The sequence below is a fragment of the Hoplias malabaricus genome, chromosome 7 (assembly GCF_029633855.1).
Source record: "Hoplias malabaricus isolate fHopMal1 chromosome 7, fHopMal1.hap1, whole genome shotgun sequence".
NCBI lineage: Eukaryota > Metazoa > Chordata > Actinopteri > Characiformes > Erythrinidae > Hoplias > Hoplias malabaricus.
The window spans coordinates 947,119-974,536 of NC_089806.1; the positions used below are offsets into that span (position 1 = coordinate 947,119).

General features: G+C 41.7%; 1 protein-coding gene across 1 annotated transcript; it reads left to right on the top strand.

Moving 5' to 3' along the window:
• Positions 1–554: 554 nt before the first annotated feature.
• LOC136701584 (NACHT, LRR and PYD domains-containing protein 12-like) lies at positions 555–25,619 on the top strand. The gene is made up of 10 exons (XM_066676191.1): positions 555–647; positions 3,121–3,206; positions 3,686–4,123; positions 7,038–8,939; positions 14,078–14,251; positions 14,426–14,599; positions 18,806–18,979; positions 20,300–20,473; positions 23,971–24,017; positions 24,294–25,619. Exons 2-10 carry the CDS (start codon positions 3,160–3,162, stop codon positions 24,836–24,838), a joined length of 3,675 nt encoding a protein of 1,224 aa, XP_066532288.1. The 5' UTR covers positions 555–647; positions 3,121–3,159; the 3' UTR covers positions 24,839–25,619.
• The last annotated feature ends 1,799 nt before the right edge of the window (positions 25,620–27,418 follow it).

Here is a 27,418-nt window from a genome sequence, read left to right on the forward strand (position 1 = left end):
CTGTTCTTGAGTCTGTATATATCATTAGACCAGGGATTTACCCAGTACACACACAAGCCAAAACATTAGGACCACTCAGACATATGTAATAATCACATATAGATTTATCCAGCGGGTGAACAATGCTAATGTTTACTGTTAGCAGAGTCATGGCCAGCCTTTGTCTGGGGAATGTGTGTGTCTTTTCTGTAAAGTCCACAGTCCAGTAAAATAAAGTCCGTTTTATTTGACAGAGCGAGAACAAGTTTAAAACTATCAACAGATTTTTTACTTGAACAAACTCTTTTTACCGTGTGGATACATGTTCATTAGACAGTTCTGAAAGATCAGGGTCAGCTCCTCTTTAAACAGAAGTGTTTGTTTATGATTTAAACCGTGTTTCAGTGTTTGGGGAAAAGGATCGTTTTTACTATGTGCTCCAGTCCTGATCTGATCATCAGTGTCAGCACTGTGTACACCGGGCTCAGTCCGAACTGCACTATAGCGCCCTCTGTCTGTGAGAGATTAAAGTGCGCCACTGAGTCTACTTCCTGAATCAAAAGAGAAAGTAAACAGAGAGACGGAGCGGAGCGAAGAAAAGACGGAGCAGAGAGGAGGAATAAAGAGACGGAGCTGTAGGAGACGAACAGAGAGGTTTCACCCACACGGTGAGTTTATTCCTGAGTGAAGTGTAGAAGAGTGGAGGGGTTATTAGAGACAGAACAGGACTCTGAGAGATAAACTAAACAGCGGGAGAAATGGCGGCGGAGTGAGGAGAAGAAAAGAGAGAAGCTGAAAGTGGAGCTCCATCAGTGATTATATATACATTACAATACATTACATTGAGAAATGAACATAAACACTAAAACCTTTATTTTAATTCCATTCATTTTGGTATATTTGCACTTTCTTTTAGTTCATTAAACTTAAAACTCTTAATAGATTTAAATGTGTACTAATGTGAGTATAATATACTTACATTTGATAGTAATGCAATAAAATTTAAACTGTTCAGTTCAATGTACATAAATTATTTAAGTAGATATAAACTCCGGGCTTACAGTGATATTGCAGTTTTGGCTTCACCATACGATACAGTTTCGATACAACATGGAGAAAGAACATCCCTTTTATTTTTGATGTAGAAGACAAAGAGGCTAATACAAACACAACAGTATATTTGGAAAGATGACTGGTACCAGAAACTTTAAATATATTAAAAATGGGGACATGGTGCTAACATTAGTTCTGTATAAGCAGAGCTTTAAGTTCCCTGTTTCTCAGCAGTGACCTGCTGCTCTCAGCACAGCAGCAAAACAACCCCCTATCAGTTCAAAACAACGCATCTTTTAGTGTCCAAATACAATCCCATATCGTACGGGACGGTTGGCAGCACTAGTTCCAGCCCAGTCTTACTCTCTCTGCTAGCCATTTCACATCCAGCTAATCGTCCGGCAGGCTAAACACAACAGTAGCATGGCGTAGATTCCCCAGTAGCTCTAAACACTTCTCTGGGGTTGTCATAGTAACACAGCATTACTATTACACACCGTGCCACTAGATGTCGCATTAAACTACAGCACGGCTCAGAATTATGTCCAGCTCTGCAGATGGCTGCGACTCCTTAACACGGGTTGACAAACTGCTCAGAATGTTTTTTTTAAATAAAATCTTAATGTATTTGATCACAACTCGTATCGAAACCCCACATCCAAAAAAACTAATATTACTGTGTGTATTGTGACACCCCGACTAACTAACACAGCAACACACACTTACTGCTCCAGCCTGTGTCCTCAGGTCTGTTTCAGTTCTCCTGTGTACATTCAGTCCAGCATTAACTCTCTTTCTCTTTCTCTCTCTCACTCTCTCTCTCTGCCCTATAATGTCCGTACCAGGAATACTGAGCTAGATTCTTCTTGTAGCGAGACAACCATCCACCTGTGAGCTATGTGCAATTAAGTCTTACCCATTTCTCACGAGAGTCCTCCACCCTGTGATTCAGAAGTTGCTTTGTGCAGTAACCAGGAGAGGACCTGGCCCAGAAGCCACAGAGGCTCTATAACAGTGATGATTCTACACTGTAACAGTATCAGATTATTAAATAATTTATAAATTACTTATCAATAGTTCATTAATAAATGTGAGTGTTTAATTCATTTCAGATTTATTTGTGTAGCGCTTTTAACAACTGATGATGTCACAAAGCAGCTTCACAGAATTCCAGTAAGACAAAAAAAAAGAATGTAAAGATGTAAATCTCCAGGAGAGCGAGGCCAGGAGCGACAGTGGCTCAGAGAAACTCCCTCAGCTAAGGAAGAACCCTTGGGAGAAACCAGGGCTCACATCGGGGACCTATCCTCCTCTGGTAAATCTACTGGTAATAGTTAGGAGTCTGTGAAAATTTCAGTGTAGGGGCAGCTCTGAGGACAGTGGTGGTGGCTGGAGCGTGGGCAGCTGGTCTGAAGAGTGGAGCAGGAGCTCGACAGTCATCCATCAGTGTCCAGTGACAGGTGGGGGGCTTTTACTCAGAAAAAGGTAGAGGGATGGAGTTAGTTGTAATCTGATTGGGTGAATGTAAAGCAGAGAATGTGAACATTTCCAGAGTGTGGCTAATGACTCCGGCAGATCTGACTATGACAGCTTCAACTAAAAGGAGAGAACCAGAAGGACACACAGACGCGGGAGCATCCTGAAACACTGGCATCCCTCCGCTCCACCGTCAACAAACCTGAGTGATCGACACCAGCGTCTCAGTTTACTATAATTCCCTGTGTCCATGGACCCCCTGGATCTGCCGCCTTTATCTATGGGGGAGCATTAGCTACCAAATGATAAACTAAACAAATGAGTTTTTAGCCTAGATTTGCAGATTGCGACTGTGTCTGAGTCCCGAACATTATCTGGAAGATCATTCCAGAGTCTGGGGGCTTTATAAGAAAAGGCTCTTCCCCCAGCTGAGGCCTTCTGAATTCTGGGAACAATTAAAAATCCAGTATTCTGTGATCTGAGTAAAGGTGGAGGCTCATAATAGGAAACAGTATCTTGAAGGTATTCAGGAGCGAGCCCATGTAGAGCTTTATATGTTAATAACAGAATTTTGTAATCGATATGGAATGTAATGTCCTGTTCCGAACACAGGGAGGGGTCCTGCTGTGTGTGAACAGTAAATACTCTACGATGGAGATTCAGGACTCCAGCGCTGGAGGAGGAGCCTCTGACCCACAGTGAGTAACTTTAAATCAGAGATTATTAGGAGTGAGGCTCTTTGCTCTTCACCTCATTCACAGTTCTGTTCATATCAGTTTATTATTTATTTATTCATGTAAAACACCTTAACATCTACAATTATTATAGGAAAAAACTGTTACAGGTAATGAATGAATGAATGAATGAATGGATGAATGAATGTGAATTGTTTTATTTATCACCTTGGTCCTGGAAAGACATCACTGTGTACTGTGTATAAAGTTAAAATGAGAAGTCCTCATGACTGGATTATACAGAACCATAAATGTGCTTGTGCTTTTACTGAATCAGTCCAAAGTGGAGCTTGAACGTGAAATGTTAGGGACGTCAGACCTATGGTTTATATACTCTGTGATCTTTATAATTTTTTTTATAGCTCTATATGCCCTGCTTTATTTACAGTAAAATTAATAAGCTGTAATAGAAGTGTGTTGGATAATGTGTTTGGTGTTTTCAGATTTCAGACTCACACATCACATTCTCCAGAACCCAGCTGTGTGTCTGTGAAGAGTGACCAGTCTAGGAGGAAACCTCCTGTATTCAGTGATAGAGGAGAACCCAGCTGTGTGTCTAAGAAGAGTGAAGCGTCTATGGGGAACCCTCCTGTATTCAGTGATGGAGGAGAACCCAGCTGTGTGTCTGTGAAGAGTGAAGCGTCTATGGGGAACCCTCCTGTATTCAGAGATGGAGGAGAACCCAGCTGTGTGTCTATGAAGAGTGATGCGTCTATGGGGAACCCTCCTATATTCAGAGATGGAGGAGAACCCAGCTGTGTGTCTATGAAGAGTGAGGTGTCTATGGGGAACCCTCCTGTATTCAGTGATGGAGGAGAACCCAGCTGTGTGTCTAAGAAGAGTGAAGGGTCCAGAAAGAGAGGCGTCCCCTTTGACAGAAAGTGAGTTACAAACCCTCAGTGTAACACAGATGATTAAAGAAATAATAGTTAAACAACTTTAATGCAGAGTTCACTCTGTACTTCAGTTCTCTTTCTGTTTTCTGTGATATTAGATCACTCAGGACATTTCATCTATATATAGTTCATCACACAATCTAGCAACAGAGTGTGATCAGTTACAGTTGACTGTGCATTAACACTGATTCACACATGGTTTACAAATTCACAAATGACACTATAACAATGATCGTGATGCTCTGTGTGAGTTCAGTGATAATTATAATTATATCTCACAGGAAGATCTCTCTAAATCCAGCACAGAGACTCAGTCATAGACATAGATTTGAAACTGAGTGGAGCTGTGTGCAGGCTGTGTCTCCTGAGGCTGTGTTACAGAGGTTCACCACAGCTTTTCTGTAAAACCTTACACAATATCTCCAGATATTAAAGCTACAACACCAGAGAGTGTGTTGTTCAGTGTTTATTAAACACATCTGTGACCTCCATTACAAACACAACCATTTATCAATCAGACTTTTACACAGAAATGTAAATGTTTCTTCATAAATATCTGGGATCCAGTGACGTCCTGTTTCTTTATCAAGTTTATATTCCTTCTGTTTGATAAAATATAAAGGAACATGCCTTTAGTATATAGGTTAAAATTACTGTTACTTAGTTGTCATTTCAGTTCAGTGTAGTCTTCAGGTTTGTAGTTTATTATGAACAGACAATAAGGCTTTTTCTGAGCACGCGCTGTATTGAACTGTCTGATATGTATACATTTATATCACTAAAGCAGGTTACACAGGGCTTTTCCCTTAACTTCAGTGTTTTTAAACATGACTTGGTCTGGTCTTAATAAAGAGAAAAGATTCTAGTTACACTTAAAGGGTTAATGTTTAAAGGGTTAATGACTTACAGGAGGGCACAGTCATTGTGAACAGGGGGTGTTTCTCTGTCCCCGTATCATCACAGTTTATTTCTTTTCACAATGGACGCTTCCTGTTAACAGGGAGTCTTTTTCTGATTGGTGGATCAGATAATACAGAGGAGTAAGTCAAACGTAAATAGTAAAATAAAATGTCCTGCATTTTCTTATATGTGTAACCCCTATACTATTAATTAAGGCAAAAATAAGGGCTCTGAATTCCACATGCCCTCTTCCTCAATGTAAATTAATAACACCTCCACTACACTTAAGTGATAACTCAAATACGCATGTATGAAAAATTAGATGTTTCAACAATGTATTATTGATATATATATATACACACACACACACACACACACACACACACCTTTTGTTATGAATTTTCTAATCTTTTCATAGAAATTTTACATTACACAAATGATCAGATACCAAATTTACAGATTTTTACACAGTATGCTTTTGAATAAACCCACCTAACAATCGCCTAATTCCACTTTATAAACCAATAACAAATTCAGTTTTACGTAATCACACCATTACCCACAACACTTTGTTTATGTGTACGTTACACGGTATAATATAGTACACCTTTAAAAGATCACTGAATACCTTACCTACCTAAGATACCTTAAAAGGTATCTTAACTCTTGTGGGCCCAGGTTCTTAAATACTTAAAACCTAAAATTAAGTAAACATAAAAACGTTGCAGGCCTGAGACGATGCTCAGGAACGTAAAGACCCAAACCTTAAGTGGTCGCTTCACTCAAAAGAGCAAAAATAAATATCAGAAAGGTGTACCTTGGTTTAACTATGTAGTAGGAAAAAATGAGAGCAAAGTTTCCCAGCGACAATGGCAAGGCCGATCGTGCTGTCGTGGTTGACAAGTGTAGACCACCCTCTTCAGGCAGTAATGGAGAGGCTGAGCGTGTTCCCTCGAAGCCAGAGGAACTCTGAGCCACACGGGGACTCAGAGCACTATCTGGGTCAGAATTAGTGAGTTTCTGTGTCCAGCGTAATGAAAAAAGTGTAACAATGCTCGTTCTTCAAACACCACAGTCTTTTCGAGCAATGGAGAGAGAGCAAATAACGACTAACAAAAAAAAAACAAAAAAAACAAAAACACACACTTAGCATCTTAGCAAGGCTGGCTATAAACCAATAGATTCTCGTTTGGAACTCTTCACAAATGTGGCACAAACGTGGTCGTCAATACTAACTATAATTACTGAGTGAGCAATTCATGTAATAACTGAACAAAAGATAGCTGTGTTAAGTTTTTTTGCTTAACTTCTACCGTTTTTTTACTGACGTGCCATCTCCATGCTCTCTCTCCTTTTTTTTTCTCTTCACCCCTCCCCTTCCATTTTCTCACTCCTTATTGCATACTGTCACAGCTCCGCAGGGAGGACAAAATAGGGGGGCGTAAACGCAAGAAATTTTATTCACAAAAGACAGAATCAAAATAAACACGGGTAGATACATGGAACTAGACAAGACTAAACTATGAACTAACCACAGACCAACAGAAAACAGCCATGAACCAGTGTAGACATGGGCGACAAAGCAACCGAGTTACACACACAACACCAGACCAAGGAGCACTCAAACCAGAGGGGTATAAAAGGATTTTATCTGTACACACTTCATGGATATTAACACACACAGGGAGGAGAGGATGAGAGTTCTGACACTCAATCATGTGAAAGTAATAAAGTATCTTTCCTTGATGATGGCTTAGACTCAGACATTATGGCTCACTGAGCTTAGGAACATATTTAATAAATGAGGTGAAGTTAGAACCATTCTGTAATGCTCTATTTATCTGGAGTTATTGATTTACAATGGGGTCAAATACACTGTGATAAAGACACCATCTAATGTATTATTTTCAGGTGACAGCAGTTTTTATTGTTGAGTGAGACTCTGAGTAACTCACTGTGGTCACTGTCTGATGGTGTTTCTGTGTTTGATCTTCACCAGGAAACACTCCTCAGTAAAAGCTCTACAGACTCTCACTCTGGAAGAGGGACCTGGAGATCTGCAGCAGGGTTCTTACCCAGCAGTGGAGGAGGTGTTACACACACACAGAACCAGGATGAAGAACAGGTACGAGAACTTATTTGAGGGAATCAGAACCCCAGAGAATAAAACCCTCCTGAACAGTGTTTACACTCAGCTCTACATCATCGAGGGAGAGAGTGAAGGAGTGAATGAAGAACATGAGGTTTTACAGATGGAGAAAACACCCAGGAGACACCAGCAGGACGCTCCAATCCACTGCTCAGACATCTTTAAACCTCTACAAGGTCCTGATGGAGGAGTGAAGGCTGAAGATCTCAGACTCAGAGACAGAAAAGAGGAGAAAGGAGCAGAAGAGCAGGAGATCAGAAGAGTTCTGACTAAAGGCATCGCTGGAATTGGAAAAACTGTCTCTGTGCAGAAGTTCATTCTGGACTGGGCTGAAGGAGCAGCCAATCAGGAGGTAGATCTCATGTTTGTGCTTTCGTTCCGGGAGCTGAACTTGATTAAAGATGATCAGTACAGTCTTCATGGACTTCTGTGTGCCTTCCATCCTGAGCTCAGAGATCTGGACCCAGAGAAATATGACCAGCTCAGAGCTGTGTTTATATTTGATGGTCTGGATGAAAGCAGACTTCCACTGGACTTTAAACAGTGTGACGAAGTGTCTGACATCACCATGACATCATCAGTGGGTGTGTTAATGACAAACCTCATCAGAGGAGATCTGCTTCCCTCTGCTCTAATCTGGATCACCTCCCGACCAGCAGCAGCCAATCAGATCCCTCCTCGGTACATCCACCGTGTGACAGAAATTCAGGGATTCACCGACCCCCAGAAGGAGGAGTACTTCAGGAAGAGAATCAGGGACCAAGACCAAGCCCAGAAGATCATCTCCCACATTAAGACAGCGAGGAGCCTCTACATCATGTGCCACATTCCCGTCTTCTGCTGGATCTCAGCCACTGTTCTTCAGAGAATCATCACACAGAGTCACACAGAGATCCCTAAAACTCTGACTGAAATGTACTCACACTTCCTGCTCACTCAGAAAAACATGAAGAAGGAGAAGTATGAGGAGAAAGAGGAGAGAGACCCAAAGAAACTCCTGGAGTCCAACAGAACCGAGCTTCTGAAACTGGCTGAACTGTCTTTCACACAGCTGCTGAAGGGCAATGTGATGTTCTATGAAGAGGACCTGAGAGAGAGCAGCATTGATGTCACTGAGGCCTCAGTGTATTCTGGGATCTTCACTGAGATCTTTAGGGAGGAGTGTGTGATCCACCAGAGGAAGGTCTACTGCTTTGTTCATCTGAGTTTTCAGGAGTTCCTGGCTGCTGTCTTTGTGTTTCACTGCTTTCAGAACAACATCATGGAGCCACTGCAGTGTTTTATACCAGAGTATGGAGAGGATATTTTGAAGGGAGCAGTGGATAAAGCTGTAGAGAGTCAGAATGGACACCTGGATCTGTTCCTCCGGTTCCTGCTGGGACTCTCACTGGAGTCCAATCAGAGTCTTCTACAGGGTCTACTGACCCACACACACAGGAGACCAGCAAGAACCACAGAGTACATCAAGTGCTTAATCAAAGTAGATCAACACATCTCCACAGAGAGATCCATCAACCTGTTCCTGTGTCTGTCTGAGATGAAGGACCAGTCCCTCTCCAGACAGATTGAGGAGTATCTAAACTCAGAGATACACTCAGTAGTGGGGCTCTCTCCTGGACAGTGTTCAGCTGTAGCCTGCATGCTCCTGACCTCAGAGGAGGAGCTAGAGGAACTGGACCTGAGTAAATACAGAACATCAGAGGAGGGTTATAGGATACTGATGCCAGCTGTGACTGTCTGCAGAAAAGCTCGGTGAGTGTTACAGCTACATTAGGTCTGTTATGTTTATATTCATATACTAGGTGTGGCCAGAGACTGGGTGGGGCTAAGACTCATGGTGGGTACTCCCAGGATGCACTGCAGCTCCCCCACTAGTTGTTCTGAGGTGGTGTTTGGGGTTAATGTGTGTGTTGAGTTGTGTTATGTTGTGTGTTTATGTCAGTGACTAAGGCAAGGCAAGGCAAGTTTATTTATAGAGCACCTTTCGTACACAATGGCAATTCAAAGTGCTTTACAGAGTGATAAAGAAAAATTACTGTAGAACTTAAAAAGTAAAAGAAAATAAAAACGGTTAGAAGGTATAAAATAGAATTAAAACAGAATATATAATAAAAATAAAATAAAAATTATTAAAAGCTATTCAGTAAAATTTAAAACAGTAAAAACAGAATAATAAAAAAGGACAGTTATTAAAATAGTCCTAGTAATAAAATACATAGATCTATATTTTTAATTCAATCTAATTGCAGTGCTACTCAAAGGCACAGGAGAACAGGAAGGTCTTTAGTCTAGATTTGAAGAGAGTAATATTTGGGGCAAATCTGATGTTCTTTCGGGAGTCTGTTCCAGGTGCAGGCAGCATAGTGACTGAAAGCTGCCTTCTCCTGTGTGGTTCTGACCCGGGGCACTATGAACTGACCAGTCCCGAATTATCACAGGGGCCACTGGGTTCATACACTTCTAGCAGATCTAAAATATATTTTGGTCCAAGGCAGTTTATTGATTTATAAACAATTAATAACACTTTAAAATCAATCCTGTGTTTAATCGGGGCCCAGTGCAGTGACCTGAGGACAGGAGTGATGTGGCTCTTGGTTCTGGTAAGAGTTCTAGCTGCTGCATTTTGAATAAGCTGCAGTTTCCTAACTGTGGACTTGGGAAGTCCAGTAAGGAGACCATTGCAGTAGTCCAGCTGCTGGAGATGAATGACTGAATGAGTTTTTCTGAGTCTGGTTCTTAAGGTGATAAAATGCAGATTTTATTATTGCCTTTATTAAAGTTGAGATCTGAGTCCAGGATTAGGCCCAGATTTCTGACCTGGCCTTTAGTCTTTAGAGCTCTGAGCTGAGTAGTGACCTCAAGTCTTTACTCCTTGATGCCAAACACAATCACCTCTGTCTTATCTTTGTTTAGTTGAAGGAAGCTGTCCCTCATCCAGTTATTTACTGATTCTACGCAATTGCAGAGAGTGTCAATGGGACTATAGTCACCTGGTGACAGAGCTAAATAGATCTGAGTGTCATCTGCATAATTATGAAAGGCGATTTTACTATTTTTAAGGATTTGTCCAAGTGGTTACATGTAAAGGTTAAACAGTAGAGGCCCAAGAATTGGTCCTTGTGGGACACCGCAGGTCAATGATGTTCGTTTTGATTTATAATTACCAATAGCAATAGTGTAGTCTCTATCCGCTGGATACGAGCTTAACCAGCTAAGAACTGTTCCTGAAAGCCCCGCCCAGTTTGAAAGCTCTAGTCTGTCTAAAAGGATGCTGTGATCGACAGTATCAAATGCAGCCCTAAGTTCGAGAAGCACTAGCACAGATATTTTACCACTGTCTGTGTTCAGACGGATGTCATTTAGGATCTTTATGAGGGCAGTTTCTGTGCTGTGATGTGGATGGAAACCTGACTGGAAGTCATCGTAATAACAGTGTTCATGTAGAAATTTGCTGAGCTGAATAAAAACAACTTTCTCAGTAATTTTGCCTGTGAATGGAAGATTAGAGATTGTAGTTGTTCAGGAGAGTGCTGTCTAAACTGCTCTTTTTAAGAGAGGTTTGGTAACTGCAGTTTTAAATGATTGAGGGAAGATCCCTGAAAGTAGAGACCCATTTACTATTTGCAGTATGTCCTCAGACAGACAACTGAAGACATCCTTCATAAAGTGTGCAGGAAACACGTCTAATGCATGTGGATGGTTTCAGATGCTGGACAGTTTTCTCTAGAGGTTTCAGATCAATAGCAGTGAGTTCAGACAGGGCACATTTCAGCTTTTGAGGCTGTATCAGAACAGCTCTGCTGTCAAGAGACATATTGAAGACCACCTGCCGGATGTTTAGAATTTTATTGCTAAAAAATGCTGCAAATTCATTACATTTTTCCACAGAGAGTAGTTCTGGGTTAAACCTGTGGTGGTGGGTTTATATTATATTATGAATAATGAGCGGGCGTTAGAACTTTTACTAATCATCTCAGAGAAGTAGGTTTGTCTGGTCTTTCTAACTTCCAAATTGTATTTTTGGAGTTTCTCTTTATAAATTTCCAAGTGAATGTGAAGCTTAATGTGTCTCCGTTTACGCTCAGTCTTTCTGCACTTGTATTTCTTGGATTTTACCCCATGCTGCATCTCCAAGGTGCTTTCTTCTTACGAGATACAGCTTTTGTTTTCAGAGGCATCATTGTTTTAAGACATCAAGTAGAGCATAAAGTTCCTTAGTACTTTTGTCCAAGGCATTATCATTGTGCACATTAAAGTCTCCTGAGATGACAAAGTGATCAAAATCAGTTGAAATGACTGTTAGCAGCTCAGTAAATTCATCAATAAAATCTGCAGAGTTTTTAGGTGGTATATAAATAGTAAGTATTAAAATAGCAGAGTACTTAGAAACTCAAAAGAGAGGAAGTCACCAAACGCTGCATGCTTGCATTGAAATATATGATTAGACAGGGTGGCTATTCCATCACCTTTTCTGTTTTTTCTTCATACACTATTAAAACTATAGTCTGGGGGAGTGGATTCTAAAAGGACAGCATTAGTGCTGTTTTCTTGCCAGGTTTCTGTTAAAAGCAAAAAGTCTAAATTGTGCAAGATGATAAGTTCACTGACTATACATGATTTATTTGTAAGAGACCTTATATTAATAAGAGCAAGTTTTAAAACAAAGGACTTGGGTTCTTTTGGAGATGATTTGTTTTTTTCTGATTCTGATAAGTAGTGGAATGGGAGACATTACAGACTCACAGGGTCGGAGCTTGTTTCGAAAACATGGACTGCTGACATTATCACTGTAGCAGCATGGACCCAATAAGTATCAGTCTCTCTGATTACTTGAGGTGGCCTCATCCCTTTCATTGAAAGAAGGTGGGTGAAGCTCCTGTTGACAATGACATAGAGAGCGAAGTTGCCTATCTGATGGTTTTGGAGCTTTTTCTTTGAGGTGTTGTAGGCTGTAGGGGAGTTTTGTTTAATAGATCATCCATCTGGCTGAGCTTCATTGAGGCCACTTTCAATGAGTGTAGCGGGGAGGAGGAGGGTTTCTGAGTCCTTGGGGCAGTAGATGGTAGTGGAGGTGAATCTGGGCTGATTTTTCTCTGTACCTGAGGACTAGGTGACAGGGAAAGTGACAGCTTTGTTCCTGCAGATACCAGGTTCTCCACTGTTGCTGGAAGATTCAGGTGGGGTGAGGGTGAGGTGGAGATGGAGAATCGTGTAGCTTGCTTGTACAGTTTCGGTGTCTCTGGAAGCTGATACTGTATAGCATGGCTCTCATCCAGTGATGCTGCACTATCAGTAAGGGCATGATGTTGTTGTTCAGAGTCCCTGAGTGATAGTGAAGACTCTGCCTTCTCAGAAGGTGGAGTATGTTGTGTCTCCTAGGTGACGCCAGAGTCCTTAGCTGTTAACTTTGATGCGTCTTCACTGCTGGGAGCAGAGAAGTTGCTCAAAGAGAAGATAAAGTTCTCTATTAGCAATCTGACACCTCTTTTGTTGGTGTGCAGTTGGTGTCCCAAAAAACAGATTAAAATTGTCAATAAAATTCAGTCCATTTGCCCTGCAGCTTTTTTGTTTCCATATGTTTAGTGCAAGTAGCCTGGAAAACATATTTGTGCTCCTTGCAGGCAACGGACCACTGATAAATGACTGGATGTTTAGCTTGAGCAGAGAGTTAAAGAGAACATTAAAGTCAGCGGTAACGTGATCTGCGAAGGTCAGCTGGTCATCAACCATGACACCCGGGTTTCTTACAACCTTGGTGGGAGCCACTGATAGGGACTCTAGCTTGATGCTGATGTTGTGGAGAATAGCTTGCTTGGCTGGGAGGACCAGCAGTTCAGTTTTGGATAAATTCAATTGGAGGTGATGTTCCTTCATCCATGTAGATATGTCAGAGAGACAGTCAGAGATTCGAGTTGCCACTGAAGTGTCACCTGGAGGAAAGGATAAATAGAGCTGTGTGTCATCTGCATAGCACTGGAAGGAGGAGCCATGCGAATGTATGATTGGGCCTAGAGAGGTGGTGTACAAGGCAAAGAGGAGGGGTCCCAGCACTGAGCCTTGGGGCACATCTGTGGTGAGGTGGTGTCGCGCTGATGTTTGTCCAAGCCATGACACATTGAAGGGTCGTCCAGTGAGATAAGACTCAAACCAGGAGAGTGCATTGTTCTGGAAGCCCATGTCAGTAAGTTTTTTTTTACTAAGATGTGATGGTTGACCATATCAAATGCTGCTGAAAGGTCAGCAAGGATGAGAACTGAGGACTGACCTGTCGCTTTGGCATCTCTAAGAGCTTCCATTACTGACAGAAGTGCAGTTTCCGACTAGTGGCTGCTCTTGAAGCCGGATTGGTTAGAGTCAAGAAGGTTATGTTGGGAAAGGAATTTTGTTGCCTGCTTAAAGACAGCTCTTTCAATGATTTTAGACAGGAAGGGGAGGAGAGAGACTGGTCGGTAGTTCTCTACTATAGAAGGAGCAAGAGAAGGTTATTTGAGTAGAGGTCTTACCTGAGCTTGCTTGAAGGTGTTTGGAAATGTTCCCGAGGTTAGTGAAGAATTGATTACATGAGTGGCTGGCGACACAATAGACGGAGCTATGGTTTCAAGTTGGAGGATGTAGGACGGCCACCTCTAAGAAGATTTGATACCTCGTCTTCTGTGAGAGGGATGAAAAAAGGAAGGAAGCAGTGGGTTTAGGAGGATTCGAAGGGAGAGCTGGAGGCTGTGTAGAAAGGTCAGAAAACTGGCGGCTAATTGCAGCAACTTTGCTGGTGAAGAAGTCAGCAAATGCGTCAGCAGTGAGGTTGGTTGCACTTTCAGTGATTACTAATTCGTGCAAGAGGAAAACAGAATGTGTTAAATCATCAATATTCAGTGATTATTATTTCTTTTCAGACTCACTCTGTGTAATCTCACCAAGGACTCATGTGAAACTCTGGGATCAGCTCTACAGTCAATAAACTCCTCCCTGAAAGAGCTGGACCTCAGTCATAATGACCTGCAGGATTCAGGAGTGGAGCTGCTCTCTGCTGGACTGAAGAGTTCACTCTGTAAACTGGAGACTCTCAGGTAAACCTTTCTGTAGAGGCAATCCTGAATGAACAAGTAGATTAGAGACTTTAACTCAAGTTACAAACAATATATGAGTCCAGTGAACATATTCTAAATGAAAAAAGAAGCATATGGACAGTATCATCACTCCACATCATCATACTGCATGCTGTATTTACTCTGTTTTTTCAGACTCACTGGCTGTAATCTCACCAAGGGCTCCTGTGAAACACTGGGATCAGTTCCACAGTCAGTAAACTCCTCCCTGAAAGAACTGGACATCAGTAACAATGACCTGCAGGATTCAGGAGTGGAGCTGTTCTCTGCTGGACTGAAGAGTTCACTCTGTAAACTGGAGACTCTCAGGTAAAACTTTCTGTGGAGTCAATCCTGAATGAATAACTATAATAATAATAATAATAATAATAATAATAATAATACATTATATTTATATAGTGCTTTTCAAGAACTCAAAGACACTTACAATAGTTAATACATAGAACACATTCAAAGACAAACAAAACAGAGCAAATACAGAATACAAAACATTAACAAACAGAACAAGCATGAACAGATTGCAAAAAAAAAAGATGTTTTTTGAGGTTTGATTTGAATATAGAGAGAGTTGGAGAATGACTGAAGTGGGAAGAGAGTTCCAGAGTCACGGAGCAGATCTAGAGAAAGAGTGATCACCGTAGCTGTGGAGGCTGGAAGGAGAGACAGTGAGCAGCTCGACTGAGGAAGACCTGAGAGTGTGAGTGCATGAGGGATGGAGAAGAGCAGACAGATTTGAAGGAGCAAGGTTATTTAGAGCTTTGTTAGTGAGAAGAAGTATTTTGAATTGAATACGGTACTTTATGGGAAGCCAGTGAAGATGTTGGAGAACAGGTGTGATGTGTTGGTGAGAGCGAGTGCGAGTGAGAAGGCGGGCAGCAGAATTCTGAACAATCTGAAGTCTGTGGACAGAGGAAGAGCTGATGCCAAAGAGAAGAGAGGTGCAGTAGTCTAAACAGGTGGAGATGAAGGCATGAATAAGGATTTCAGCAGCAGATTGAGAAAGAGATGGCCTGATTTTGGCAATATTACGCAGATGAAAACAAGAGGTTTGATTATAGAACTGATGTGGGCACCAAGTGAACGAGTTGAGTCGAGGATGACACCCAGATTATGAACCGGGGAAGAAGGAGATACACATGAATTATCAATAGAGAGAAAGAGAACCTACTTTTTTGAGAATTGATTTGGAACCGATTAGCAATAGTTCAGTCTTGTTACTATTTAACATGAGAAAGTTGTGATTCATCCATTTCCTGATTTCTGATAGACAGGTTTCTAACTGGTCAAGAGGTGAGTTATTAATGGATTTAGTACTAAAATAAATCTGGATGTCATCCACATAGCAGTGAAAGTCAAGATTAAAATGATGCAAGATATGTCCAAGTGGAAGCATGTATACAATGAAAAGAAGGGGCCCAAGGACTGATCCTTGAGGTACCCCTTGAGTAACAGGAGCAGTGTAAGAAGTGTGACCAGAAAGAGTAATGAACTGTTTTCTGTCAGTTAGATAGGATATGAACCAATCCAGGGTGGAACCATCAACTTCCAGCTCCCGCAGCCTGGATAGAAGAATGGAGTGGCCTACTGTGTCAAAAGCTGCACTCAGATCTAATAGTAATAGGATACAGAGAGAGCCAGAATCCACAGCTAAACGAAGATCATTCAAAATTTTTATTAAGGCAGTTTCAGTGCTGTGGAAGGGACAGAATCTGGACTCGAATGGTTCAAAGAGATTGTGAGTTTCAAGATAGTTTTGAAGTTGACTAGCAACAGTAAGTTCCAGGACTTTGGCCAGAAAAGGAATGTTAGAGATGGGCCGGAAGTTAACTAGAGCCAGAGGAACCAAGCCAGGTTTTTTTAAATAGAGGAGTGACTGCAGCAATTTTGTAGATAGATGGAACCAGACCAGTACGCAGTGATTGATTAATAAGAGTGAGATGAGGGCCAGGGCAGAGTGACGGGCTTTAGTTAAAGATGAAGAGAGAGGATCTAGTGAACAAGTTGTAGCTTTAGATTTCATTAAAATATTAGCAATGAAAGAGGAGACAACAGTATGAAAAGCAGAAAGAGAAAAGGAGGATGAGATATCACCTGGAGAATGGAAGGTTGAAGTGGAAAGTGAAGAGTCATTAGCAGCGGAAGACACAAGATCACTGTTGATCTTCACACCTTTGGATTCAAAGAAATGTAGAAAGGAATCACAAAGAGCCGGAGAAGCAGCAATAGCACTGTCAGGATGTTTTAATAGTTTGGTGATTGTTGAAAAAAGATGTGAAGTATTTGTATTACCATTGTTAATAAGTTTGGACAGATAGGATGATTTAGCAGCATGTAAGGCATCTCTGTGGGCATCTAGTTGCTGCTTATAGGTCTGAGCATGAACCAAAAGCTTAGATTTCCTGCAGAGTCTCTCCAGCTGATGGCCAGTCTGCTTTATGGTGCGTAATTCATTAGTGTACCAGGGAGAAGGAGAAATAAAAGTCACCATTCTATATTTCACAGGGTCTAGTGTATTAAGAGACTCAAGGAGTGCAGAATTTAACAGTGTGGCATGTTCTTCAGGAGAAGGTGGGGCAGAATCAATAGGAAAAGTACTGGCAATATAATGGTTAAGAATAAGAGGATCTACAGAATGTGTCTTACACAAGAAAACGTGTCTTTAATTGGAACAACGAGGGACAGCCATCGGCACTGTGAAAAGAATAAGCCTGTGATCAGATAGTGGAAAGTGATGAGGACAAAGATTCAAAACAGGTAAGGAAGACGAACAGATAAGGGCTAGAGTATGACCTTTGTCATGTGTGGGAAAATGTATGTGTCGTATGAATTGAAAACAGTCAAGAAGTGAGAGAAAATCATTAGTAAGGTTAAGGTTTAGATTAATTATATGAATATTAAAGTCACCAACTAGCAGCATCGAGGTGAAAATGAACACACAAGTGTGAGAAGTTCAGATAATTCAGAGAGGAATATTGCATTAGGTTTTGGTGGATGATAAAGTACGACTGTGGTTGTAGAACCAGGCAGTTTTAGAGCAAGATATTCAAAAGATGAGGCTGATAAAGGCCTGAGTTCTGTAATGTTGAACTTGTTATTTAAAATTACAGCCACACCACCTCAGCGCCCAGAAGGTCAAGGTCTGCATATAAACTTGAAATTAGGAGGGGTTGCCTGATTAAGGGCATAAAAATCACCTGCTTGTTGCCAGATTTCGGTTAGGAAAAACATGTCGACATTAATATCTAGTATAAATTCCTAGAGTACAGATGATTTGTTAGAAAGAGAGCGAACATTCAACAATGCAAAAGAAGACAGAGGTTGAGAGGGGGTAAGAGAGCGCAAGTTAGAAAGAATAGGGGTACAATATACAGAATGTGCAGCTGGACGAGATGTAGACCAGAATGAGCATATATTTGTTCCTCAAGAAAAACTGAAAGTTCTGTTGCGTAGTTGTCTGGAACCCTGGTGAACATAGCGACATCTAGACAGTATGCCAGCTTTACTGGCAGTTGTAGCAGCGGGTTTAGGAATAAAAATTATGATTGCATTTCATATGACTGCATCATGTAATGTGGATGTAATGGGGGCTGTGGGCAGAACTGAATCTTAGGAAGGACTGGTACAAACAATAACAGGGCCAGGGCAATTAAGTACTTCATTATTAGAGAAGAGAGAGGATTAACAAAGTAGGGCAACAACAGTAGGCACAGTTACACTTGATTTAGATGAAGAATCAGAAGAACAGTGGTAGTAAATAGTTACTCGGTCGGCGTGCAGCAGAGTAGAAGTGGAGACAGGAGCCAAACTTGGCCACCATGCACAGCAGAGCAGCGTGGGGATGACAGCCAGACTTGATCGGCGGCATGGTAGAGAAGCAGTGGAGACAGCAGCCCCATGAGGTCGGCGTGCCCAACAGGGTAGCAGCAGAGACTGGTACAGCGTGGACAGGAGAGCAGCAGAGGGAATGACAGCCACACTCAGCGGGTAGCACAGCAGAACAGTAGTGGAAAACAGTGGCATGTACAGCAAAGCAGCTCCGGAGATGATAACCACAATTGGCTAGCAGCACAGCAGAGACAGAGGCCACACCGGGCCGGCATGCACAGCAGAGCAGCAGTGGCAAATGGCCACACTGGGCCTGCTTGCACAGCAGAGCAACACCAGGGATGATAGCCACACTCGACTAGCAGCACAGCAGAGCAGCAGTGGTGATGACTGCCACAGTCAATCGGCAGAACAGCAGAGCAACAGCGGTGACCACAGTTGTACAATTGTGTCACATGGAACAATACTGAAGACACACAAAACACAGGCGGGGAGAAGTGGCAGTCACAGGCCAACGCCAGCGATACTCTCACCCGGAACTGACGTAGGAAAAGTAAATTACAGACTTTAACTCAAGTTACAAACAATATATCAGTCCAGTGAACCTATTCTAAATGAAAAAAGAAGCATATAGACAGTATTATCACTCCACATAATCACACCTCATGCTGTATTTACTCTGTTTTACAGACTCACTGGCTGTAATCTCACCAAAGACTCCTGTGAAACTCTGGGATCAGCTCTACAGTCAGTAAACTCCTCCCTGAAAGAGCTGGACCTCAGTAACAATGACCTACAGGATTCAGGAGTGGAGCTGCTCTCTGCTGGACTGAAGAGTTCACTCTGTAAACTGGAGACTCTCAGGTAAAACATATTCTGAAATGGCACAAATTCTTTTGGTCAATCCTCTAAACATGGTTTATGTTTAAAATGTGTTAGTGGACTGGAGATAAAGCATTTTATTCTCTGCAACAATGCATACAGTCTATAAATCCAGTAATTATTATTATTTTGACTGTAAGCATACTTTCAGTGTAACAAAATAATTATAATTTCTTTATATTTAGGAACAGAGTCTGTACGTCAGAGAGTAAATTACTGCAATTTATTATTAATGTAATAATAAGTAACTTGCTGTCTCTCTTCAGTTGTTTAATGTGCTTCTTTTTATTATGGATATTATGGTAAAACATTTGTTCTAATATTAATTGGTCTAATTACACAGCCACAATGAAAAACAACATCAATAAACACAAAAGTGCATGTGCATTTAGATTTTAAGATTAAAAATGTGTTTTTATTGGTCTTCAAGTTTCAAAGATATATCAGGTCATCAGATTTCAAAGAATTTACTAGTAAACTTAAGATTTTAACAAAATTCCAGTCGAGAGACTTTCCACAACAACATTATTTTGAAAAATACAGTTAACCATGGAGGGTTTTTCTGATTGTGTGGCCTGCCTTTTAGTCGGCTGCAGGTAAATTTAGAAGATATTCTGAATAGGACAGAAATAGGAAAAATCTACACACCTCTGTCTCGTTTCTTTAACCCTCTGGGGTCGAAGAACGTGCCAGCATGTCAAATATGTCAAAAAGGCTATGTTTCTATTAATATCTTACCGATAGCTGTTAGCTGTTTTCGTGCGGTTCTTTTTCCTCTCCTTTCTCTCTTTCTCCGTTTTTACTCAGAGCTCTTATTTCTCCGCGCTTGTTGTGTCTGTTTTGCTGTGTTTAACCTTGTCTTTACACTCTCACATAAGCACTGGTCCAGCGCTGTGATTAGACAGACTGAGATGAGAGGGTGGGACCGTTCACTGCCTGTTATATAAGTAAGAAGCAGGACCCAATCTGAATAAACTCATTATATTCTTAGACAGACAACAACAAACTGCTTGGTTATATTTCACCTGAACTCCAGATACACAAATGAATGTGCCAATGCAGTCAAAATGTGATTTTTTACATATGTTCACTTGCTTTTGGACATTGTGTGAAATCTTCTTAATTGTGTGTTTCTCTTGCAGAGGTTTCAGCCCAGGCTGACCAGGGGCCTGCTATTTTATTTATTAATTTGGTAACACGTTTATATGTTGGTTATAAACTGACTACTGTTTTTACATTAGAGCTGCTGTATTATTCTCTGTATTACTTGCACCTGTTCCACTCTTGCCCTCCTTTCTGCAGATTATCTGGATGTATGATTACAGATGACGGCTGTTCTTCTCTGGCTTCAGCTCTGAAATCAATCCCCTCCCACCTTAGAGAACTGGATCTGAGCTACAATCACCCAGAAGAGTCTGGAGTGAAGCTGCTCTCTGATCTACTGCAGGATCCACAATGTGCACTGGAGATACTAGAGTGAGTTCACACACACACACACTGTGGCCTTAGAACCACTTTCAATTGTCCTTATAGGAATACAGTGTAAACACGACCGGCTTTTGGAGCTTCAGCACTCTAAAATCTAAAGGATACTTGAGGCACCTTTTGGGGTTCCTCATCTTGCCACACCAGCGGAACCCCTTAAGGAGCCATTTTGAAAAAGTTGGTTCTCTAAGGAACCTAAGATAATTTACAGGGTTCTTTGAGGAACTGTTTTATTTAACATGATCTGGAACCTTTTTAGGTTCTTCAGGGAACCATTTTTAAACTCTTAGTTTCTTCAAAGAACTTTATCTTATTTTGGATTCAAGGCTACTACTAATATTATTACTGAACTACTACTACTAATATTACTACTAAAATACTACTAATCAATTAGTTCAATAACTTTATTAAACTTGTATGTGTTACATTTTTAATAATTCAAATACATTGAATACTGTAAATGAATTGATGAATACAATTAAACAATTGAAATAACTACAGGCTGGGCCTACAGTCATGGCCAGAAATATTGGCAATTATGTTGGAAATTGATTTCAATTACACATGTTTATTTTCTGTGTTTATTGGAACAACACAAGAAAAAAGCCAAACTTTATATATTTTCAGACATTGTGGTTAAATAACTGTGTTTCAAACATGTGATGCTGGTTTAAACCTGTGGCAGGTAACAAGTGTGGGGCAATATAAACATCACACTTGAAACCAGATAAAAAGGAGAGAAGGTGATTCACTCTGTGCATTGTGGGTCTGTGTGTGCCACACTAATCATGGAGAACAGAAAGAGGAGAATAGAACTGTCTGAGGACCTGAGAACAAAAAATATGGAAAAATATCAACAATCTCAAGGTTACAATTCCATCTCCAGAGATCCTGATATTCCTTTGTCCACGGTGTGCAACATAATCAAGACGTTAACCACCCATGACACTTTAGCTAATCTCTTGGATGGGAGAGAAAGATTGATGAAAGTTTGCAATGCCGGATTGTCCAAGATGGTGGATAAGCAGCCCCAATCAAGTCCCAAAAAAATTCAAGCTGTCCTACAGGCTCAGGGTGTATCAAATGAAATTCTAGAGCAGGAGACCCAGGAGGACCCCACTGCTGACACATAGATATAAAAACCTAGACTGCAGTTTGCCAAAATGTACATTAGTAAGCCATAATCCTTCTGGGAAGACCTCTTGTGGACAGATAAGAACTTTTGTTAGTGTGATCAGTGCCAATCAGCTACAGCTGTGTGTCACTCTAAAAAACAGCCTGAAGCGTCACTCTTTGTCACACCTTTGTGGAGGGGTAACTGGAAAAGTTGGTGATTCAGCTTTCAAAAAAAAAAACAGAAGTAAAAAGACAAAAAGAAGAAAAGCAAAAATAAGAAAAACCTTAAAGTAAAACAGAAATTAAAGAAAGGAGAAGAGGGCGGAGCTGTGCCCAGTCCATTTTGTTTTTTGGACGTTTTGAATGGCCTTTTATTTAATTTCAGAAAGTTCTGTTTGTTCACCCCAGGAGTGGTGTTTCCTTTGTTATTTTCCCACTTTTTTTCTCACACCGTTTTTGAGGAAATTTTTCCACTCTCTCTGCTGTGTACAGGATTAGGGTTTAAATCCTATATGACACATTCTTCACAAGTTTCATAATCACAACATGAGTCACTAAACACCCGTTCTGTTCTGATCAACTAAAATAAATAATTATAAATCTCATTCTGCCCTGCACTCTGATCCACCACCTGTACCACCTCCACCTCTGTAACGGGGCAAAAGATCACACATTGCACTGCATTGTAAATGTTTCATGGAGGTGGGGGCAAGTGAGCACACACACACACACTATACACTAACACACACACACACACACACTATACACTATCACACACACACACACACACAATACACTAACACACACGCACACACACACACACACACACACACACACACACACAAACGTTATTGGTATCTTTGTTATGGCAAAATCTAAAATTAATCTCTAAGTATCACCAGGAAGGAAGATTGATGCTCAAAGAATACTTTGGGGAGAACAGAGGAATAAAACTTGCAGTCAAAAATTCTCTCTTATCTCTCATTTATTGAACAAAAACATACAGTATATATATATGACCCCAGTCACGTACATCATCATGCGTTATTACATCAACCCAAACATTCCCTTATTGGTGGATTCTAGTTTATTACTGTCAGGAGAAAAGGTTGCAGGTGTCTTTCAGTTTGTTGACTCCCTTCTTCCACTCTATTTAGTTTCCCCTACTCCCTCAGAATTGCTCTTTCAGCCCTTTGTCAGGAACGAGGGGTGGATTGAGAGAGGCGGACGCACTCGCTAAAACACAGTAAACGTTTATTTTAACTGAAAATAACAAAACAGACTTTGAACATAAGGAAAACAGACTAAACTACACACTAAGAAATAAACAGGGTAAACGGGGACAGACGGACAACGAAGCGAAACGACGACAGAGGAAACTTCGGAGACAGACAGAAAACACGACTGACTAGACATAGGAGAAATGTGAAAGGTGAACCAACGCGACTGAACAAAGGTGAAATGTACGACAAACAGGACGTGACACAAGAGGGCTTAAATACAGACACAAATGAGAAACACCTGGACAGATAACGAGGACGGGTTAACACATGACACGGACGAGGAGGCGGAACAAAGGCGGAGACTCGAACATAAACAAAACATAGCCATGTGCTAAAAAGAGCACATGACCGGGGACAACAGACATGACGAGACGAAGGCGTGACACCCTTTCCCACAGTCTCCGCTATCTCCTGGGTCACAGTAGCACAACACGATATTCCTTCAGGTCACACAAGCTCACTAAGGCCTACATAATGCAATAAGAACAGAGTCAAGGTGAATTAATATAAATCATTAGTTATTATTAACCATTACTCATTAGTGTTAATGCATTTTTCCATCACAATCTTCACATATATTTAGTGAATTACTTTCTTATTGGTCATTAGCTCTTTTCTCTTGTGCTGATTGTGAATGGTGATTACTGTGTGATTATCTCTTTAGACAGTTTATTAATTTGAGGGATTTTTTGTGACCATGGACTGTGGAGCAGCTGAATTACATTTGATACATTTTAAGAGGGTCCTGACTTCCCAACTGATCAAACAGTGAGATTAACAAGAGGGAAAGATGATCCAGTGGTAAACTCACCTCTGCCCCACTCTGTGGAGTTATATTTACACAGTTACAGTTACAGAGACGGACTGGTAGAACAGTGGAAATACTTCACTGTAATTTTTGTTTTTAAATAAAGATTCAAGGGAATTAAAAAACAGGGGTCACTGTGAGGTGATGAGGGGAAGGAGCTGAACCCACGCAGGGGGTATCACATGACCCCGGTGTTGGGGGAATGAGCTTATGGTCACAGCCCTAGTTTCAGGTTGATGTGGAGTTTAATGCGTTTATAAATGTGTGTGTTTGATCTTTAGAGTCCAACACGGAGGAATCAGCAGAATGAGACCAGGAATGAAGAAATGTAAGATACACACACTACATTAACACACACACACACACACACACTATACACTAACAAACACACTACACACACACATACAAAACACTAACACACACACTATACACTATTACACACACACACTATACACCAACACACACACACACACATGCTATACACTAACACACACACACACACACACACACACACACACATCATACACACACACACACACACAATACACTAACACACAAAAACCACTTAACTATTTTTGGTGTGTGTGTGTGTGTGTGTGTACAGATTACTGTGATCTGACTCTGGATCCAAACACAGCACACACTGCTCTCTCTCTGTCTGAGGGAAACCGGAAGGTGGAGAGTGTGTGGAAGACTCAGTCGTATCCAGATCATCCGGAGAGATTTGATCATCATCCTCAGGTTCTGAGTGTGGAGAGTTTAACTGGACGCTGTTACTGGGAGGTGGAGTGGAGCGGAGGGTGGAGGGTTGATATCTCGGTGTCGTACAGAGGAATCAGGAGGAAAGGAGAAGAAGCTGAGTGTATGTTTGGAGACAATAAATTCTCCTGGAGTCTGTTCTACTCTGGGAACAGATACAGGGTCAGACACAATGATCAGGAAACTGAGATACACCCCCCCTCTCACTCTAACAGAGTCGGAGTGTATCTGGACTGGGGGTCTGGCACTCTGTCCTTCTACACCATCTCACCTCACACACACACACTCACACACTTACACACATTCACCTCCACATTCACTGAGCCCCTCTACGCTGGGTTTGGGGTCTGGGGTCCCGACTCCTCAGTGCGTCTGTGTGAGACAGTATAGACACACACACTCACACACACACACACACACAATCACAATTACCCACAAAGACATACACACACACAGAGCAGGTCTGATGTTAGATATATCTCCAGTCCGTCTCAGACCTGTGCAGTAATCCAGAACGTTCCTGGTTTATAAAGCAGTGTTCTGAACTGAAGGAGTGTGTAACTGAGTCTCATTAGAGACAGACTTTAAAGAGCAGTTCATCAACAAGTGTTCAGCAGTGGAGCCACAGCTGTAGTTCTGTACACACTGTGCATTTTTATCATCTTCTTCATTTTTAAACATTTCCTCTAGAATATAACATTATAACAACAACAGATCAGTTGGATTTGTACTGAATACTTTACTGAAGAATGAGGTGTGATTTTAGCTTCGTCTGCTGTGTTCACTCAGTAACACTCACTATTAAACACTAACAGACGTTTAATGTGGGGAGATCACCACCCGCGAGATCCCGAGCAGGTGTGTGGTGTGAAGGGGCCACTGGTGTCATGGAGCTTGGTCTCTCTCCTACTCAGGAGCTGCACAGGGTGAGAGGCGCCGGGCGGGTGGGGGATACTCACAAGTCCCCGGCTGGTGGCTGTACGGCTGGAGTTTGTTCCAGTAAACGAGAGGGTCGCCTCAGTGCGGCTCCGGCTCACAGAGAGGAAGACTTTGACTGGTGTGTGTGTGTGTGTGTGTGTGTGTGTGTGTGTCGGCAGGTCCAGGGACAGATCCTCTTCACTGGATTAGAATGCTGTTGTTGGTGTGTGTGTGTGTGTGTGTGTCGGCAGGTCCAGGGACAGATCCTCTTCACTGGATTAGAATGCTGTTGTTGGTGTGTGTGTGTGTGTGTGTGTGTGTGTGTGTGTGTGTTGGCAGGTCCAGGGACAGATCCTCTTCACTGGATTAGAATGCTGTTGTTGGTGTGTGTGTGTGTCGGCAGGTTCAGGGACAGATCCTCTTCACTGGATTAGAATGCTGTTGTTGGTGTGTGTGTGTGTGTGTGTGTGTGTGTGTGTTTTGGCAGGTCCAGGGACAGATCCTCTTCACTGGATTAGAATGCTGTTGTTGGTGTGTGTGTGTGTGTGTGTGTGTGTGTGTGTGTGTCGGCAGGTTCAGGGACATATCCTCTTCACTGGATTAGAATGCTGTTGTTGGTGTGTGTGTGTGTATGTGTGTGTGTGTGTGTGTGTGTGTGTGTGTGTCGGCAGGTTCAGGGACAGATCCTCTTCACTGGATTAGAATGCTGTTGTTGGTGTGTGTGTGTGTGTGTGTGTGTGTGTGTGTGTGTGTGTGTGTGTGTCGGCAGGTCCAGGGACAGATCCTCTTCACTGGATTAGAATGCTGTTGTTGGTGTGTGTGTGTGTGTGTGTGTGTGTGTGTGTGTCGGCAGGTTCAGGGACAGATCCTCTTCACTGGATTAGAATGCTGTTGTTGGTGTGTGTGTGTGTGTGTCGGCAGGTCCAGGGACAGATACTCTTCACTGGATTAGAATGCTGTTGTTGGTGTGTGTGTGTGTGTGTGTGTGTGTGTGTCGGCAGGTTCAGGGACAGATCCTCTTCACTGGATTAGAATGCTGTTGTTGGTGTGTGTGTGTGTGTCACTGGATTAGAATGCTGTTGTTGGTGTGTGTGTGTGTGTGTGTCGGCAGGTCCAGGGACAGATCCTCTTCACTGGATTAGAATGCTGTTGTTGGTGTGTGTGTGTGTGTGTGTGTGTGTGTGTGTGTGTGTGTCAGTCACTGGATTAGAATGCTGCTGTTGGTGTGTGTGCTCAGGAGGACAGAGTTGAGGGAATGTATAAAAATCTAGAAGAGATGTGTAACATTAGACACAGAGCAGAACATTTTCTATTACCACTACTTACTAATGTCTTTACAGTGATCTTCAGTAACTTCTTTACTTTGACTAACACCAAACACACTCTTCAGGGCAATGGCTGTTTAAATAATGTTTGTTTGTTGTGATGTAATTATCTGTTGTTTGTTTTTCTCAGTGTTCTAAGATTTACCGGACCTTTAGATTCCCTGTTTTTTATTGTGCTGCCACTGGATTCATTAGTTGTTAGTGTGAACATGTCAGTTACGGTGGAGTGTTTACTGAGGCTCCGTCTCAAACCACTCCCTCTTCCCTTCATAGTGAATGTTGTGGGTCATGAACTGGAAGCACCTCCACACAAACTGTTCATAATATAATTGAAATGTGTAGTGTGTGTATTAAATGTAGTGCACTATGTAGGGAACATGGAGTGATCTGAGACTCTCTTCTCCTTAAATCTGACATTTTAATGTATTTGTTCAATAATAAACTGAAGAACAGAAATGGATATATTTTATTTGTTCATTTGTTTATTTCCATTCACAAGCTGAGTTCCCCCTGTGTACATTTTATATTTGGACTATGTTCTCTCTTCTTTATTTATTCTGGAAAAGTGTGTGTGTCATCAACAGATTGGAACGTGTGTGTTGCTGTGTGTTAGCGCTGTACACAGGAGTGTGTTCAGAATGATCTCAGTGGACCTTGTGCATGGTGGTGTGGACCCTCAGTTTGATTCACAGAGGCTCTACAGCCAGATGTGTGTGTTCCCATCTCC

Bases quoted from the DNA above. Each gene is read 5' to 3' on its own strand.
- LOC136701584 (XM_066676191.1), top strand. From the start codon at position 3,160: ATGGAGATTCAGGACTCCAGCGCTGGAGGAGGAGCCTCTGACCCACA. The intron at 8,940-14,077 runs GTGAGTGTTACA...ATTTCTTTTCAG, and splicing joins ACTGTCTGCAGAAAAGCTCG to ACTCACTCTGTGTAATCTCA. The intron at 14,600-18,805 runs GTAAAACTTTCT...TCTGTTTTACAG, and splicing joins TGTAAACTGGAGACTCTCAG to ACTCACTGGCTGTAATCTCA.